The sequence below is a fragment of the Mangifera indica genome, chromosome 15 (assembly GCF_011075055.1).
Source record: "Mangifera indica cultivar Alphonso chromosome 15, CATAS_Mindica_2.1, whole genome shotgun sequence".
NCBI classification, from domain to species: Eukaryota; Viridiplantae; Streptophyta; class Magnoliopsida; order Sapindales; family Anacardiaceae; genus Mangifera; species Mangifera indica.
This window is the reverse complement of record NC_058151.1, coordinates 4,336,408-4,357,285: the sequence shown is the minus strand read 5'-3', so window position 1 is coordinate 4,357,285 and position 20,878 is coordinate 4,336,408. Positions and strand designations below refer to the sequence as shown.

The 20,878-nt window shown below is 28.0% G+C and overlaps 1 protein-coding gene across 1 annotated transcript; it reads left to right on the top strand.

Annotated features, from left to right (window-relative positions):
* Nucleotides 1-6,761: 6,761 nt before the first annotated feature.
* On the top strand, nucleotides 6,762-10,156 carry LOC123198369 (3,9-dihydroxypterocarpan 6A-monooxygenase-like). Its single transcript, XM_044613065.1, has 2 exons — nucleotides 6,762-7,700; nucleotides 9,356-10,156. The coding sequence occupies exons 1-2, from the start codon at nucleotides 6,780-6,782 to the stop codon at nucleotides 9,995-9,997; spliced, it is 1,563 nt and encodes a 520-aa protein (XP_044469000.1). The 5' UTR covers nucleotides 6,762-6,779; the 3' UTR covers nucleotides 9,998-10,156.
* Nucleotides 10,157-20,878: the final 10,722 nt, after the last annotated feature.

Sequence of the window (20,878 nt, the reverse complement as noted above, 5' to 3'; positions counted from 1 at the left end):
GTTTTTGCGTTATGTGTAAGAGGTATTATGATTGAAGAGTATTTGCAATGACAAGATTTTTGTGACTGAGGACAATTGATTGTGGATTTTGCAATACACGTGATTTTTAACCTAGTTTGCGCATCACACATACTAGGAACAAGTGAAGGTGGTGGTTGAATACAATTTTCCATGCAGACCATACACAATAGGCATAATGGGGATTAACCAAAATTTTAGCATGTGTTAGTTATAAATATGCTTAATACACAGTTGGGTATGTTTGGTGTTCACAGTATACTTGAAATCTTGGTTTCATTGTAAATTTTGATAGTTAGGTACGTGTGGTGGTTGCAGTATGCGTGAAATTCGGTTTAACTTATTCGAGTTTGTCTTTGTGTCAGGTTTGCGATTCAATCACTGTATCAATGTGCATCCAACCCTATAGATATGTACCAAGGGCCATTTGTTTTTTAATCTCTTCTGAAGTTAAGTTATCAATGACTCTTTGAATGAAGTGTTTGGTTTGGGTAATATTTTATTACTAAAATTGAAAAATTACCTTAAAGATAAATTAGTTAGAAGATTGCTGAGTATAAATTATTACTATATTTAATAAAATTTGCTAAAAATAAATAGATAGAAATAATTATTATGTTTGGTTAGAGGTAATAAAAGAATAATAATAAATTAATTTACTTAAATGTCCTTAGGTATAATTATTCTATAGTATTTTTTATATTACTTGTTATATTAATTGAAAAATGAGGTTATTTTTATCCTAAAAAATTAATAAATAAGAATATAATTATAATAAAATCAAGATTACTTTGGTAATATTTAACACCTAAGAAAAAATGATAATTTGATTACTATCTATATTACTGACTACATCATCGTTGGTAATAGAATATTACTGTAATATTTTATTATTGATAAACTAAACAAGGTAATTTAAGTAATAAAAGATAAATTACTAAGGTAATATTTATTTACTGGAAGGATAATTGTAACTGTAACCCACTCCTTCATTGTATCTAGTGTAATTAAGAGATTAGAATTATTGCCATCAAGGGTATAACAAGTAATTAAGTTTAAAATTGAATTACTTGATTGGGAGAGTGTTATGTCTGATAATGTCCTTAGGAATGCGATAGTAATTGTTAGTAGGTGAGAACTGATTGTTATTTTTGTTGTTTTAAACAGTGGGGAGAAGATTAATTGCTGAAGAGGAAGAAAGTGAGGTTCAACCTAAAAAATATGGACAATTTTAGCCTTTTAAGTAGACAGTCATATTTAAGTTTAATTATCTTGTGAAACTTGGAACAATAGAATCTTCATCATATTGGTAGTGGATAGTTTTGTAATCAATCTATAATCCATCAATCATTTATATATAAACGAAGATTGACCTATAGTAAAATATCATGACTATCTAAATGAGAAAGTGTTAATAATAGATATCGACCTTCTAATATTACGGTTATAGTACAATTTGATTTTGTTAATCAATAAATGACCTAAATAATGTTTTGTTACAAAATATTTCAAACTTATCATCAACACAATCATGTTCACGTGTATTTCATTCAAACTCAAAACTCTTATGATAATGGAGATTTTCTACTTACCTCTCCTAAGATAGAAAGAAATCTTTAAATTAGACAATTTGGATCCTTGAAACTAACATAGCTTGTCTATTCTTGTTCTTAAGCTTTTATATGAAAGTGGGCCTCCTTCGTATAGATTTTCGAAGATATTTAATAATTTGGATTGAACGATTCAAACAATTATTTCACTTAAATTATGTATCATTCTCTCTCAAAACCACATTTATCCATTAACCTCTACCATAAAATAGATATTCCTCCTCTGTAATGGGTGTTTTATTGAAAGGGTTAATCTTAAACCCATAAAAGATTATTTAATACTCAAAATGATATACTATTTTGAAATAGGCATTCGACCAAGTTGAATAATTGTTCTTCTCTTTTTTTTCCCTTAAACTTAACATAATTTAAAACTTTATTTATCATATAATAGTAAATGACCAAGATACACATAAACATACTTGTTGGGGTTACACATAGACTTCTCCTAGGTGGTTTTCGACGACTAGCAAATGAGAAAGGAAAAGAAAAAAAGTAAAAATAAAAAGATAAAAAGAAAATATAATGTAGTTAAGGTGAAAATAACTTGTTTATATTATTAGAAATGTAAGTGATATTAACTCTATTATATATTTTAAAAAATGGCAAAAATATTTTTTATTGTTAAAATTAATAATTTACTTTCCAAAACTTAAAAGGGTAGGAATGTGTTTCATCGGGGTAAAAAATAGTTACCGAAGCCTTAAATAATATAAACATTGAAAAAAATTTCCCCATTCATACAACATTATTAAATTATTTATATAAAAAGTATTATTTAATTAAATATAATAACCTTGTTTTTATGGGGATTGATCTAACTTTATTTTAGACTTTACTGGATCAAATTGTTAAAATCACGACCATGTCCATGCTCAATTAATTAACAAATCGCAACATGTTATTTGTCTTCATTTATATGGATCAGAATCCATTTCAATTTGATGGAATTAATTTATAATAAAATTATACATATAAATAAATAATATATATAATTTTATATATAAAAAATTATATTTTATTATATAATTAAATATTATTTTATTTTTAATTTTAAATTATTTAATTATTAGATAATATAATATTATATATGTATAAAATTATATATATTATTTATGCGTTTAATATAATACATTAATTTAACATTTATATGGTCGATGACAATGACCCTTTTCTATTTATTTACTGTCACTTAAATATACATATACCTGATTTTAGAAAGTCATTCTCACAATACAACAATAACTTAATCACATCATGCGTCAAGGGGTACTTTGATAGATATGAATTGTAGAATTCTTTTATAAATTTAAGAGAGGGCAATTGTTCGAGACCCATTGATATCATAATAAAACATGACTCTTGATCCGAGGTTTACTTGCCCACTTTGATACCTTAATATGAAATGATAAACTTGAATGGGGTTTTGTATCATCAAAAAAAAAAAAAAAAACTTAACTACATCTCGACATTACCTTAGAGTTGGAAGGAGATTGCAACGATGACTTAAATAGACTCTTGTACTTTCAATATCAAAGGGAGCTGTAATCAACTTAATTTCTCTTAAAGGCAATCTAATGTATTTAATAATTCAATAGTTTGATTTTGATATAAAATTAATGAGTTTCGAATACAAAACTTCTCATAAAGTCTGAGGTTTGATTGTAACCGGGTGTTCAATAATGTGACTAGGACCACCCGAGGTTCATTCTCAATTACGTACTTCATCTAGTTATATAATCCAGAAATCTAAAACTTTTCAATCAATCCACAATAATCAAGACTTGTTAATTTCAATTTATTTCTTAGTATGCACTACCAGCCCCATGAAAATAACCCCACTAGAAGTTCCACAGGAATATTTAAGAAATTTAACTTGTAGTTGCTATGCTTGGTGCATATTCTACATCAACATCAGTGAATAATATAATATTATATATTTATATCTAACAAAATTAGTTAGGTTGAATCCTTCCAAATATTGTCTAACATATGCGACAGTCAATGATAATGTTTTTCCTATTTTCTTTTGGCCAACTAAATTTCCCATCCTAATTTTGATAAAATGACAAGTGTCATCCCTTTAGTTTAAAAAATCCATTTTTAATAAAAACTATTTAATTTCACTATAATTATTTGTTTGTCCCTTTTAATAAATTATGAAACTATCCTAAAAAGTTAATACATATGTGATTAAATTTTATTGAAATTACATAGAAAACCCTAGACGAACACTACAATAAATATTTAATTTAAGGATGAAAATTTTTGTCCCCAAAAGTTAAAATTTTGTCTTAAAAGGTTATTTGGAATGAAAGATCAAATCGTAAAAAAAGACGTGTTAATAATTGGTAATGCCTATAAAAAATAAGATTGTCATTAATAATTAGTTATTATGGCGAAATACTGTTTCGTCATAAAAAGATATACATTTTAGGATAAAATATTTTGTCTATAAAATAACTTTATTTTGTCCTAAAAAGTTTACATTTAGGGATATAATTTTTCGTCTCTAATTACACAATGAATGGAGAATAATTTTTTTCATCCTTAAATATATAATGAATTGGGGACAAACTTTTTCACCCTTGATTATACATTGAATTAGAGATAATTTTTTTCGTCTTTGAATGTGTAATGAATCAGGAACAATATTTGTCGTCCTTGAATATGTAATGAATCAGAGACAAAATTTTTTGTCTTTAATTGTATATTAATTAGAGACAACATTTTTTGTCCTTAATTGTGTAGCAAATTGAAGATAATTTTTTTTGTCCTTGATTGTATAATAAATTAGAGATAAATTTTTTTGCCCTTGATTAAATGGTGAGTTGGAGACAATTTTTTATGTCCTTAATTATGTTATGAATCAAAGATAAAAAATTTAGTTCCTGATTGTATTGGAAATCAAGGACAAAAATTTTTGTTTTGATTTATATTCACTATTTTTGTAATGAATTATGGGGTTTGCTTTGTGGTGAATTGTTTCTCATGAGTTGATAGTGAATTGTTAATTTGAATTGAATAAATAAATGTGACAAATATATGAAAAGAGTAAAATTTTAATTTCGTCCCCTAAAATTATCATTCTGAGACAAAAATAAAATGGTCTTTAAAAATAACATTTTAGGGGAAAATTAAAATTGTCCATTAAAATAAATCTTACATTTTTTGGGATGAAATTAAGATTTTATTCCTAAAAGTAGCATTCTAGAACAAAATTAAAATTGTCTTTAAAAATAAATCTTACATTTTTGAGGACAAAATTTTAATTTTGTCCCTCTAAAATTATCATTGTGGGACAAAAATAAAATTTTTCCTAAAAATAACATTCTAGGACTAAATTGAAATTGTCCGTAAAAATAAATCTTATATTTTTAGGGACGAAATTAAGATTTTGTCTCCCTAAAATAATCATTTTAGGACAACAATTAAATTGTCCCTAAAATTATAATTTTACGACGACATTGAAAATATCCTTAAAAATAAATCTTAACTTATTAGGGATAAAATTAAACTTTCGTCCCTAAAAATAATATTTTGGAACGAAATTAAAATAATCTCTAAATATTTTGTCCCTAAATTTAATATTTGTTGTAGTGTAATATTAATTAATTATAAGTATTATATAATTATTATTGTTGTTGTCTCTATTTTTATCTTTATATTTTAATTTTTCTTCTTTCGCTCCTCGTGGCAACTTCCCTCATCTTCATCCTCAATGGTAGGTTTCTAACCACCTCTTGCAATATATCAAACTAGCTTGCATTATTGGATTACTACAATCTTACCATAACCACCATGCTAACATTAATATCGAAATACTAATATACAAACTCGCACATTCTTAAAGAAAGAATGAAGTCAATGTTATTTACTGGCTGAAAGAAAGAAATGCAATGTTATTTGTATACATTTTTTAATATATAATTGAGTATACAAATAACGTGTTATCATGTGATTGAACGTTATTTTATCCTTAATTCAAAATCATTTACTCATATAATAACACATTATCTATGTATCAATTCTATACTAAAAAAAGTGTACTTTTATTTTTATTAAAAAAAGAATGTCAACCCATGTCCACCAACACAGTGCATGCATTGGTAGTATGAAAACCAATTATGTTGTAAAATTTCAATAAATTAGAGATGATCTACTCAATATCACCATTGATAAGTTTGTGCCAATCACCAATATTGAGTAACATGCATGCAAATCTCTTAGTGGTGTGTCACACATTAGCTTCTTAATTGATGGCGACAATGATGTTAGAGACGAATAAGGACTACGCTAAGTTTTACTAACATAGAGACAATGCAAAGAATAAGAAGATGGTAGTACCATCGTGAACATTTAGAAGGGGATGGAAACTTGTTTGAGGGCATTGAAAAGCACAGTGGCTATGGTGGTGGAACAAGTGATAGTGGTAGTGATAGAGTTAAAAGTATGTTGTGTTGGCACATGGGCTGACATGACCCACTTTTTTGGGCAAAAACTACTCTTGGTATGTTAGGGTCTCACGAGAAGGTCTGTAGGTTAATCTGACATGATTTAAAAATATAAAATAATAAAAAAATAAAAGTAATATTTCAAAAAGCCTGTGTCATGGGTCGTGCCTTAGGCTCTCAAATTTGATGGCTTGAAATTAATTGCATTTTTATAGGTCTTATTAGGTACTGATGGATATAGATAAGATTGCCACTGCTCGACAAATCATTAACAACATCATATAAACAATAAAATTAATAAAATCTTATATAAAAAGGATGAAAAAATATTAATTTTTCTCCATTGTTATCCTAACAAAATTTGAAAATAAATTAAAAGGTTTTACGGAAAAATAACTTTTTTTTTTAAAGAGAATGACGTTGGATAAATAAAATTTTCAAACTTGAGGGTGAGAAATTAGTTTATCAAAGTTCTAGTGGGATATGGTTATTTGGTCTTTTCCTTTAATTGTAATATCTCTTATTTAATTACGCTTGACAGGTTCTTACCAGCCGAACAAACAAAAAATAATAATAATGACTATGGATGATTACGTTTGCATACACGTATTCTCCATTTCCAAAAATTCTATATAATCATGCTTCTCACAATTCACAATCCAGTCCAGTCAATCAATCATCTCTTGGAAAAATTTCAATGGCGATCACATATGCTACTGATTTGCTTTGCTACTTAATGTTCCTGATTTGGCTCATCACCGCCCTGCTAATTCACTATTTCATCAAAACCTTCTCAAAACCTGAAACTGAAATCTCTCCTCCGCCCAGCCCACCGGCACTGCCCTTCATCGGCCATCTTCACTTGGTCGGCAAAGTGCTCCCAAAATCATTCCAAACTTTAGCTTCCCGCTATGGCCCTCTGATGCAAATTCGTATGGGTGCTTCTCAATGTGTTGTTGTATCAAACGCTGCTGTAGCCAAAGAAATTATGAAAACCCAAGAGCTCAACTTTTCCTCTAGGCCTGAGTTTGGCGCCTCAGAGTACTTCATTTATAGAGGATCAAGATTTATTCTCGCTGAGTACGGCGACTACTGGCGGTTCATGAAGAAACTCAGCATGACGAGGCTCTTATCCGTCCCTCAGCTTAATAAGTTCATTTCCGTACGCGATGAGGAGAAGGTGAAGCTTGTGCAGTCGGTGATGAAGTGTTACAAAAAAGGAAAGCCATGTGATTTGAGTAGCGAATTCACAACTTTGACAAATAACACTATTTGTCAGATGGCGATGAGCACACGTTGCTCTGGCAGTGACAACGATGCTGAGGAGATTAAGAGGCTTATAAAGACTTGTTTGGTGCTTGCAGGAAAGGTACATGTAGGAGACGTTTTGGGGCCTTTGAAAGTTCTTGATTTCTCTGGGAATGGGAAGAAGCTTATGTCTGCTTTGCTCAAGTATGACGGCATTGTGGAGAGGATCATGAAAGAACATGAAGAAAGAGCGAAGATGGGTTTTGGTGCTGATCAAAGGATGGATTTGATGGATATCTTGTTGGAAATATATAGAGACCCAAACGCTGAAATGAAGCTAACTCGAAAGGATATCAAATCTTTCTTACTTGTAAGTTTTTCAATCTTCTCTACATTAATTTTGAAAACTACCACTAAGGTTTTTGAATTGATCATATCAAATGATAATTATAATTTATTATCAAATTGACATTAAAAATTTGAAAATTATACAATTAATACCCTCTTATCTCATCAAATGGATTCTTATAGGAGCTTGAAAACTTTATCATTATACCCATTTAGTTTAACTCCTTCAGATTATTGTTAAGATTCAAATTACATTATTAGCCCTTTTGAAGCATACATTCATCTTTCCTATCTAGAGTAAAATTATAAGTACAAACTTATTAATTCAAATTTTGGTGATAGCATCTTATTGATGATTTAAAAAATAGAGAAGTAGTAAACAATTATATCACTCAATCACAAATTGTCATATCAATTTGTATAGAATAAGTTTATACAATTTATTTATTTTTTATATAGTTTTATTCATTCATCTAAGGATAGTGTCTCAAAATTTACCTTTCTTATAAAGAAATTTAAAAATTTTCTTATAAGATTAAAGTTACTGTATTGCCCTCAAACACTAATGGTACAATAAATGAGACAAACAAAAGTCTAGTGATATAATTTTAGATTTTAACAGTTTATTTATTAGTAAGTGTATAATTGGTGTCCAAATAATAATTTTAAATATTTTAAGGATGATCTAAAGGCCAAAGGACTTATTCCCACCGAAAGTATATTGTTTTTGCAAATTTTTATTCTTTAAATTTGAAAAACCCATTTACCGACCCAGGGAAGGTTAAAGTTAATGAAATCTTAATCCCATATAATTTTATCTCCTTTTGCCTCCTAAACCCTAAAACTAACAATTTCCCTCCTAGGTCAAGTTTTAAAAAACAACATTTCCCCCTTAGAGTTTAGTTTTCAATTCTAGAATACATATGTGGCACCATCACCGACAACCTCTCCCTCTGATGGTGTCTCTCTTAGCATCTATCCTTCCTCCGGCCAACTATTCAATCCAGAATCTCTTCGTCTACCTTGACGAAAACAAGGGATCTTGTCTTTATTTGAGAAGACAATTTAGGAGACGATTGTCTTCTCAGACAAAGAGTTTTATCTTCTCAACGAAGCTCTTCATATTTTCAGCTTGAATAGTTGGCCGGAGGAGGGAAATATGCCAAGAGAGACATCGCCAAAAGAAGAGGAAGTGTCGGAAAGGAGAGGCAACTGGCAATGGCTTCAGAGATGTCATTGGGAATTGAAAACTAAACACTAGGGGGAAAAATATTATTTTTTAAAACTTGGCCTAGGGGAAAAATTATTAGTTTTTAGGGTTTATGGAGGAAAAAAAGATAAAATTTTAATTTATTTTTAATAGTATAGGTAAAATATTGATTTTACTCTTAAAACTAATAGATTTAACTGTCTATGGGTGAATAAATAAGTTTTTCAAAGTTAAAAAGTAAGAATTTGATAAAACATCATGCTTTGAGTGGGAATAAGTCCTTTGGTCTAATCTAAATATTCTTCCAAATGATTTTGTTTAAACAAATTACAGAGTACTTACGAAGTTTAAATTATCAGACGAGACAAAATCATTCTACAGGAATCTTTAGCAATCTCATAAAGAAGCATATAATAAACTACTTATTATATTGTATATTGTTCACTGATTGTAACTTGTTTAACCAGGACATATTCATGGCGGGGACAGACACGTCATCAGCAGCCATGCAATGGGCCATGGGAGAACTCATAAACCATCCAAAAGCCTTTAGAAAACTGAGAGAGGAGATCAATGCAATCGTGGGAACAAACAGGCTAGTAAAAGAATCAGACATCCCAAATTTACCTTACCTCCGAGCGGTCATAAAGGAGACACTGAGACTTCACCCTTCAGCGCCATTAATAATCAGGGAGTGCGCTGAAGATTGCATCGTCAATGGCTACACTGTGAAGTCCAAGAGTCGAGTGGTGATTAATGTATATGCCATAATGAGGGACCCTGATTCGTGGACTAGTCCCGATGAATTTATCCCAGAGAGGTTTTTGGAGAGCTCTGAAGAGAAAATTGGTGAGCATCCAATGGAATTTAAGGGTCAGAATTTTCGTTACCTTCCATTTGGAAGTGGGCGTAGAGTTTGTGCGGGTGCATCACTTGCCATGTTGGTGATGCATGCAGCCGTTGGATCGTTGGTCCAATGTTTTGATTGGAAACTTGAGGATGGGGAGAAGGTTGATTTGAGCCAAGGGCCAGGGTTTTCTTCAGAAATGGCAAAACCACTGGTGTGTTATCCTATTAAGCATGCAGATCTTTTGGAATCATTAGTATGAATATGTAGATAATTAAGTGGGTTTTTATTTTTTTGGGATTGCCAATCGTTTAAAATGTGTTTAAGCAAAGTCACTTAAGTTTTTATTCGTCATTATGTTGAAGTGGCTCCTTCTATCTTTGGGTAGCAATCAAAATTGTTTGTTTTGTTTTGTTGTAATTATATGAAATTGTATGTTATAATAACATTTGGTGTGCAAACACAAAAAATTTCATATATAAATTGAAACAAGTCTCTCGTTAATTGTAATAAAAATTTTCTGATGCCATCTCTTCATTCAGTTTTGTAGAAAATATCAATAATCAAAACATATATATAAAGGTAATTGAGAGCAAAATATCTTGGACGATATTCATGATCAAGGTGGTTATTCATAAATCAAGGTGCATCTTTGATGGTAAGTTACAAAATCAAAATAAATTTCATTTTAGTTTTATGCAATTCTTCATTTGGGAAGGGTATAAAGTCTCCAATCTTAGTATTATGAAGTCCCATACACCATCAAGAGTGATTACTGGAGACTCAAAAATCATATACAAAAGAAAAACGACACAAATATTGCATTCAATAGGTGGAGATCAACAACCTTGCTTTTGCCTACTGTGAGTTGAAGTTTAAAATCTTGAAGAAGAAATATTATATGGGCTACTTATTCAGTAAGATTTATGGTTTCCATGACATTGAAAATTTATTTTATCAATGCTTAAATCGTGTTGATTTCAATCAAAATTATACTAGAATATTGTGATTTAATTAAAATCACATATTTCAATGTGAATCTAACCAAAAAAGCATCAATATGGTTGAAATTTAATGAAATTGCACCATTTTGACATGATTTTGATAGAATCGCGTCAAAATAGTGTAATTTTGAAATTATTGCATCATTCTAATATGATTTTGATGTGATTCTAACCTTTATTTCAAGTGTAATTTGTGGTTTGTGTTAGTGTTAGGGTTTTAATATTTTTCAACTGAAGATAATAGTCTAAAATATAAATTTTAAAATTAGCTTCCAAAGTAGCCATTGAATCCATTTATAATATTTTGTAATGATAAAATTGAAATGAAAATGAAATTATAAATACAAAAAATTATTATTTACAAATTTAAATAGTTTTCAAAAGAGAGTTGATGAGAGAAAATGAGATTAAAAATATAATAAAAGCATCAAGACTGAGAGAAATTGAAATTGAAAAAGAATTAGATTGATTTATATAGAAAAAAATAAATAAATTAAAAAATTAAAAAAAATAAATACAGTTAAAGGCTTTTGCCTTTGTGGCAGAAGCCAAATTGTGCTACAAAGGCATAAGCTTGACAGAAGTCGTTGCCCTCTGATATATATATTTTTTAATTTTTAATTTTTTAATTAGTTATGGGCTGGTTCGAATTGGCTTATGAGTTTAATATCAAAGCCCATGGTCCAGCCTAAAAGGCCTATGGGCTAGATTTGGTATGCTACAGTATCAAGTTGAGTCTTATCGAGTTAGGTTTTAAACTTTGTTTTGGGCCGAGTCTCTATTAGGCCTGACCTAATTGACATGTCTACTTTGGAGGGTAATTGTAATTGTAACTCACTCCTTCATTGCATCTAGTGTAATTAAGAGATTAAAATTATTGCCATTAAGCGTATAACAAGTAATTAAGTTTAAGACTGAATTACTTGATTGGAGGAGTGTTCTGTTTGATAAGGTCCGTAGGGATGCCATAGTAATTGTTAACATGTGAGAATTGATTGATACTTTAGTAGTTTTAAATATGTTAAATTTTGATGTGATTTTTGGGATGAATTTTCAAAGTAACAGTGGGGAGAAGATTAATTGTTGGGGAAGAAAGTGAGATTCAACCAAGAAAATTGTTAATTGTTGTGGGGTTGACCTTTCAATAATATGGTTGTAATATAATTTGATTTTTTTTCAACAATAAACTACCTAAATCATGCTTTGTGACAAAATATTTCAAACTTAACATCAACACAATCATGTTTGCATGCATTTCATTCAAATTCAAAACTCCTTTGAAAATGAAAGTTTTCTACTTATCTCTTATACGATAGAAACAAATTTGAAGTTAAACAATTTGAATCCCTAAAATTAACATAGTTTGTTGATTTTTAGGGAACGTTTAATTTGGGTAATGTTTTATTACCAAAATAGAAATATTACCTTAAAGATAGATTACTTAGAAGATTACTTGGTATAAATGATTATTATGTTTGATAAAATTTGATAGGTATAAATGATTATTGTGTTTGATTAAAGGTAATAAAAGATTACTAGTAAATTATTTTATTTAAATATCCTTGGATATAATTATTTTAAAATATTTTTTATATTATTTGTTATATTAATTAAAAATAAATTTATTTTTATCTCAAAAAATTAATAAATAATAATATAATTATAATAAATTTAAGATTACCTCAGTAATCTTTAAATACCTAAGGTGAATGTGGTAATCAGATTACCACCTATATTACCTGCCACGTCAGCATTGGTAATAGAAGATTATTGTAATATTTTATTACTGACAAACCAAACAAAAGAATAAAAGATAAATTACCAAAATAATTTTAAAAGACATCAACCAAACACCCCCTTATTGTTAAGTTTTTATGTGAAAGTGGGTCTCATTTTTTAAAATATATAATCATTTGAATCGAACATTTCAAACAGTTATCTCACTTAGATTGTGCACTTTTTCCTCTCAAAACTACATTTATGAAACACGTTTTATAAACATTTAAAAAATTTCCACTTTGATGAAACACGTTTTATATATTTTCAACACAATTTAAGTGGATTGGACGTTTCGATCTCTTGAATGCCTTAAATAATATAAACATTCAAAAAATTTCCTCACTCGTACAATATTATTGAATTATTTATATAAAAATATCATTTAATTAAATATAATAACCTTGTTTTTATAGGGATTGATCTAACTTTATTTTAGACTTCACTGGATCAAATTGTTAAAATTAGGACCACGTCTACGCACACTTAATTAACAAATCCCGACATGTTATTTCTCCTCATTTATATGGATTGGAATCCATTTCAATTTGGTGAAATTAATTTACAATAAAACTATTTATATAAATAATATATATAATTTTATGTATAAAAAATAATATGTCATTATATTTAATTTTAAATTATTCAATCACTCGATGATACGTCGTTATTTGTGTATAAAATTGTATATATTATTTGTACATATAACACAACTCATTAATTAAACCCTTGATAATAATGACCCTTTTCTATTATTTATTGTCACTTAAATATACTTGATTTTAGAAAATTATCCCGAGAATACAACAATAACTTAACCATATTCCCGTCTCAAGAGATAATTTGATAGAGAAGAATTGTAGAATTCTTTTATAAATTCAAAAGAGGACAATTGTTCAAGATCTGTTGATATCATAATAAGATGTGAGTTTTGATACGAGGTTTTATTTGCTCAGTCTGATATCTTAATATGGATTAGCAAACTTGAATGGGGTTTTGCATCATCAAAAAGTTTCATCCCTACTTTCTTTTGGCCAACTGATTATTTCCCATCCTAATTTTGATAAAATGACATGTTTCATCCCTTTAGTTTAAAAAATCCATTTTTTTTATAAAAGTATTTAATTTCACTATAATTATTTGTTTGTCCCTTTTAATAAATTATGAAACTATCCTAAATAATTAACACATATGTGATTAAATTTTATTGAAATTACATAGAAAACCGTAGACTAATACTACAACAAATATTTAATTTAAGGACAAAAATTTTCATTTCTAAAAGTCAAAATTTCGTTTTAAAAAGTTATTTAGGACGAAAGATTAAATTGTCAAAAAAGACGTGTTAATAATTGGTAATGTTTACGAAAAATGAGATCATTCTTAATAATTAGTTATTGTGAATGAAATAGTGTTTCGTCATAAAAAGATACACATTTTAGAAAGAAATATTTTGTCCATAATAAAATAGATTTTATTTGAAATAACTCTATCTCGTCCTAAAAAGTTCACATTTAGGGATAAGATTTTTCGTTTTTGATTGTACAATAAATTGAGAATAATTTTTTCGGTTTTTGAATATATATGAATTGGGGACAAACTTTTTCACTCTTAATTATACATTGAATTAGAGACAATTTTTTTTTGTTATTGAATGTGTAATGAATTAGGGACAACATTTGTATTATGAAGTCCCATACACCATCAAGAGTGATTACTAGAGACTCAAAAATCGTATACAAAAGAAAAATGACACAAATATTGAATTCAATAGGTGGAGATCAACAACCTTGCTTTTGCCTACTTTGAGTTGAAGTTTAAAATCTTGAAGAAGAAATATTATATGGGCTACTTATTCAGTAAGATTTATGGTTTCCATGACATTGAAAATTTATTTTATCAAGTACAATTGTATTTATTTTATAAAAATAATTAATCTTTAAGAATATTATCAATACCTAAATCGTGTTGATTTCAATCAAAATTATACTAGAATATTGTGATTTAATTAAAATCGTACTATTGCGATGTGAACAGTATTTGTACGATTTGAGCAGTTTGCACGACATTGTAAATTTACGCAGTTTGCGTGACACTGTTCACTTTTTGCGCTTTTGTCTCTCAACGGCTACACTTCCAGACATCCATTAACATCGAAACTACATCATTTTAAGCGTTCGAAACATTCAAAAACATTCATATATATAATTCGACATATTTAAGATTTCACTGTAAAATCCCTAGCCACCATCATAACCACCATAAACCGACGCACATTCTCAGAAAAAATATTTTTACTTGGTTTTTCAATATAAGGGTAAAAAGGGTAAAAAAAAAATATGGTTTGCTTATTTTGATAAAACTTTTCTAGAGTGACCTAAAAACGTATAAACGCTTAAAATTTTGCTTATTTTAATTAATTATCCCATTTGATTTGACATCACTTTAAAAGAAATTTAAAAACACGAAAATTAACTTAATAAATTACTCGGTATAATAAAAACGTGATGGAATCAACAATTCAGCAAGTGCCCACATGCATTTAAATGATAATTAGTCTTGTTGATTAAGAAATAAAAGATGGTAATTTGGAGCCGTAGATCAGTCCCAAGAAGTCTCCCTAGATGAGAAACTATAAGAGAAGGCAATTTTTCATGACATGCACTAATTACAAACAATGATTATAACTCAAATCCCTACTTCGAAATCACATTTCATAGAAGCTTAGAAGCCTTATTTCTTAATATCATGTGGAGAATAGGTATATCATACAATAAAATTATGTATATATATTTTTGAATATATAATTAAATATACAGATATATCTTATAATATGATTTGATAATTTTGAATTTATGATAAATTAACATCCAATTATATACGTGATTCATAACCTAATATGTGCATCACACATACTAGGAACAAGTGAAGGTGGTGGCTGAATGCAATTTTCCATGCAGACCATGCACAATACGCATAATAGGGAATCATTGAAATTTTAACATGTGTTAGTTATAAACATGCTCAACACGCTGTGGGGTAAGTTTGGTATTCGCTGTATGCTTGAAATCTTGGCTTCAATGTAAATTTTGATAGTTGGGTACGTGTGGTGTTTGCAGTATCCATGAAATTCAGTTTAACTTATTTGAGTTTGCTTATATATGTCAAATTTGCGATTTAGTTACCACATCAATGTGCATCTAACCCCATAGGTATGTACCCAGGGCTATTTGTTTTTTAATCTATTTTGAAGTTGAGTTATCAATGACTCTTTGCAACAAAGGTGTCAATGGATAGGGCCGGCTTTGGCTCGACCCATCAAGCTAATGGGCCTGAGACTCATATAATAATGGGCCTTCGGGTTGGCCTGTCCCATTGATATGTGAAAGCTCAAAGTTTGACCCATATAATAATAGACCTTAATTATACCGGATCAGACCTTAAATGGGCCGGCCCAACCCATTTTAAAATTTTTTTTTTAAAATTTTTAAGTAAAAATTTTAAATACAAATTATTTTTCAATTATTAAAACTAAAGACAATATTTTGAACATTTTATTTATAATCCTTTATTTGTGGTGGAGGGATATTGTGATTACAGGATGAAAAATATTATAAGTTTATAATATAATATAAATAAATAAATTTACACACTGTATAAATTACTAACATAAATTAAAAAATGTATATACTATACTATTTATTTACTCATTTTTAATATCTAAATCTCTCAATTTTTTTGACATTGAATCCATTTATAATATTTTGTAATGATAAAATTGAAATGAAAATGAAATTATAAATACAAAGAATTATTATTCACAAATTTAGATAGTTTTCAAAAGAAAGTTGATGAGAGAAAATAAGATTAAAAATATAATGAAAGAATTGAGATTGAGAGAAATTAAAATTGAAAAAGAATTAGATTGGTTTATATAAAATAAATTAATTAATTAAAAAATTAAAAAAAATACAGTTAAAGGCTTTTGCCGTTGTGGTAGAAGCCAAATTGTGCTGCAAAGGCAGAAGCTTGGCAAAAGTCATTGCCCTCTGATATATATATATATATATATATATATATATATATATATATATATATTTCTAATTTTCATTTTTTTTAAATAGTAATAGACTGGATCGTGCCGGTCTACAGGTTTAATATTAAAGTCTATGACCCGACCCAAAAAGGCCATGAGCTAGACTTAACATACTACAATATCAAGCCGGACCTTATCATGTTAGATTTTAAATTTATGTTTTGGGTCAAGCCTCCATTAGGCTCGACCTAATTGACATGTCTACTTTAGAGGGTAATCGTAATTGTGACTCACTCCTTCATTGCATCTAGTGTAATTAAGAGATTAGAATTATTGCCATTGAGTGTATGACAAGTAATTAAGTGGACTTAATTACTTGATTGGGGGAGTGTTCTGTTTGATAAGGTCCGTAGGGATGCCGTAGTAATTGTGAACATGTGAGAATTGATTGATATTTTAGTAGTTTTAAATATGTTAAATTTTGATGTGATTTTTTGCGATGAATTTCCAAAGTAGCAGTGGGGAAGAAGATTAATTGTTGTGGGAAGAAAGTGAGATTCAACCAAAAAAATGGTTAATTGTTGTGGAAAGAAAGTGAGTTACAACCAAGAAAATGGTTAATGATCGATATTGACCTTTTAATAATACGGTTGTAATATAATTTGATTTTTTTTCACTGATAAACTACTTAAATCATGATTTGTGACAAAATATTTCAAACTTAACATCAACACAATCATGTTCGCATGCATTTCATTCAAATTCAAGACTCCTATGAAAATGAAAGTTTTCTACTTATCTCTTCTACGATAGAAACAAATTTTAAGTTAAACAATTTAAATCTTAAAACTAACCTAGTTTATTGATTCTTGTTGTTAAGTTTTTATGTGAAAATAGACCTTTTTTTTAAAATATATAATCATTTAAATCGAACATTTTAAACCATTATCCCATTAGATTGTGCACCTTTTTCTCTCAAAACCACATTTATAAAACACGTTTGATAAACATTGAAAAAATTTCCACTTTGATGAAACACGTTTTATATATTTTCAACACAATTTAAGTGGGTTGAACATTTCAATCTCTTGAATGCCTTAAATAATTTAAACATTAAAAAAATTTCCCCACCTGTACAACATTATTGAATTATTTATAAAAAAATATCATTTAATTAAATATAATAACTTTGTTTTTATAGGGATTGATCTAACTTTCCTTTAGACTTTACTGGATCAAATTGCTAAAATCAGGACCACGTCCACGCTCACTTAATTAACAAATCCCGACATGTTATTTCTCCTCATTTATATGGATCGGAATCCATTTCAATTTGATGAAATTAGTTTATAATAAAATTATATGTATAAATAATATATATAGTTTTATGTACAAAGAATAATATATCATTATATGATTTGATATTATTTTATATTTAATTTTAAACTATTTAATTATTTAATAACATTTTATTATTTGTGTATAAAATTGTATATGTTATTTATATATGTAATATTATTCATTAATTTAACCCTTTTATATGTTTGACAATAATAACCCTTTTCTATTATTTATTGTCACTTAAATATACTTGATTTAAGAAAATTATCCCGACAATACAACAATAACTTAACCACATTCCCGCCTCTAGAGGTAATTTGATAGATAAGAATTGTAGAATTATTTTATAAATTCAAGAGAGGACAATTGTTCAAGACCTGTTGATATCATAATAAGACGTGACTTTTGATGCGAGGTTTTACTTGCTCAGTCTGATACCTTAACATAGATGGACAAACTTGATGGGGGGTTTTGCATCATCAAAAAGTTTCATCCCTACTTTATTTTGGCCAACTGATTATTTCCCATCCTAATTTTGATACAACAACACGTTTCATCCCTTTAATTATTTGTTTATCCCTTTAACTATTTTTTTTATAAAACTATTTAATTTCACTATAACTATTTGTTTGTCCCTTCAATTAATACATATGTGATTAAATTTTATTGAAATTACATAAAAGACCGTAGACTAATACTATAAAAAATATTTAATTTAAGGATAAAAATTTTCGTTCCCAAAAGTCAAAAATCTCATTTTAAAAAGTTATTTAGGACGAAAGATCAAATTATCAAAAAAATGTGTTAATAATTGATAATGTCTACAAAAAATGAGATCGTTCTTAATAATTAATTATTGTGGATGAAATAGTGTTTCATCATAAAAAGATACATATTTTGAAACAAAATATTTTGTCCATAATAAAATAGATCTCATTTGAAATAACTCTATTTCGTCCTAAAAAGTTTACATTTAGGGATAAAATTTTTCGTTCTTAATTATATAATGAATTGAAAATAATTTTTTTGGTCCTTGAATATATATGAATTGGGGATAAACTTTTTCACCCTTGATTATACATTGAATTAAAGACAATTTTTTTGGTCATTGAATGTGTAATGAATCAGGGACAACATTTGCCGTTCTTGAATGGGCAGTGAACTAGAGATAAAAATTTTGATCCTTAATTGCATATGAATTAGAGATAACATTTTTTGTTCTTAATTGTATAGCGAAAGGAGAAAATTTTTTTTGTTCTTAATTGTATAATAAATTAGGGACAAATTTTTTTGTCTTTGATTAAATAGTGAATTAGAGACAATTTTTTATATCCTTAATTGTTTTATGAATCAAAAATAAAAAATTTAGTCCTTGATTGTATTAGGAATCGAGCACAAAATTTTTTGTTTTGATTTATATTCACTATTTTTGTAATGAATTCTGGGGTTTGCTTTGTCGGTTTGTGGTGCATTGTTTCTCATGAGTTGACAGTGAATTGTTGATTTGAATTGAACAAATAAATGTGGCAAATATATGAAATGAGTAGATGGTAAATACTTTATTTGAAGGTAAAATTTTAATTTTGTATTCTAAAATTATTATTCTAAGACGAAAATAAAATTATCCATAAAAATGACATTTTAGGGTGAAATTAAAATTGTCCATAAAAATAAATCATACGTTGTTTGAGACGAAATTAAGATTTCGTCCCTAAAAGTAACACTCGAAATTAAAATTATCTTTAAAAATAATCTTATGTTTTAGGGGACAAAATTTTAATTTCGTCCCCTAAAGTTATTATTCTAGGACAAAAATAAGATTGTCCCTAAAAGTAACATTCTATGATGAAATTAAAATTATTCTTAAAATAAATATTATGTTTTTAGGGATGAAATTAAGATTTTGTCCCCTAAAATTATCATTTTCGGATAACAATTAAATTGTCCCTAAAATTATAATTTTGAGACGACATTGAAAATGTCCTTAAAAATATATCTTAACTTATCCCTAAAATAATCATTTAAGGACGAAATTTTAACATTTTTAAATAAAATTAAAATCATTTTTAAATATTTTGTCTCTAAATTTAATATTTGTTGTAGTGCAATATTAATTAATTATAAATATTATATAATTATTATTGTTGTTGTCTCTATGCTTATCTTTATTTTTTATTTTTTCTTCTTCCACTCCTCGTGGCAACTTCCCTCATCTTCATCATCAATGGTAGATTTCTCACCACCTCTTGCAATATATCAAAACTAGCTTACTTTATTGGATTACTACAATCTTACCATAACCACCAAGCTAACATTAATATCGAACTACTAATATAGAAACTTGCACTCTCTTTTTTATAAGACATTCTTAAAGAAAGAATGAAGTCAATGTTATTTATTGGTTGAAAGAAAGAAATGCAATGCTATTTGTACACTTTTTTTAATATATAATTGAGAACATAAATAACGTGTCATTATGTGATTGAGTGTTATTTTATTCTTAATTCAAAATTGTTTACTCATATGATAACACATTTTTTGTGTATTCAATTATATACTCAAAAAAGTATGCATATAGTTTTATTGAAGAAAGAATGTCAACCCATGTTCACTAGCATAGTGCATGCATTAGTAGTCTGAAACCAATTATGTTGTAAAATTTCAATAAACTATAGATGATCTACTTAATATCACTGTCGATAAGTTTGTGCCAATCACCAATATTGAGTAACATCCATGCAAATCTCTTAGTGGTGTATCATACATTAGCTTCTTAATCGATGGTGATGATAATGTTAGAGATGAATAAGGACTACGCTAAGTTTTACTAACATAGAGACAATGCAAAGGATAAGAGGATGGTAGTACCATCATGAACATACAGAAGTGCATGGACACTAGTTTGAGGGCATTGAAGAGCACGATGATTGTGGTGGTGGAACAAGTGATAGCGGTAGTGATAGAGCTAAAAGTATGTTGTGTTAAC

Excerpts from the sequence above, each read along its gene's own strand:
- LOC123198369 (XM_044613065.1), top strand. The coding sequence starts at position 6,780 with ATGGCGATCACATATGCTACTGATTTGCTTTGCTACTTAATGTTCCTG. Across the intron at positions 7,701-9,355 it reads ATATCAAATCTTTCTTACTT|GACATATTCATGGCGGGGAC; the intron begins GTAAGTTTTTCA and ends TTGTTTAACCAG.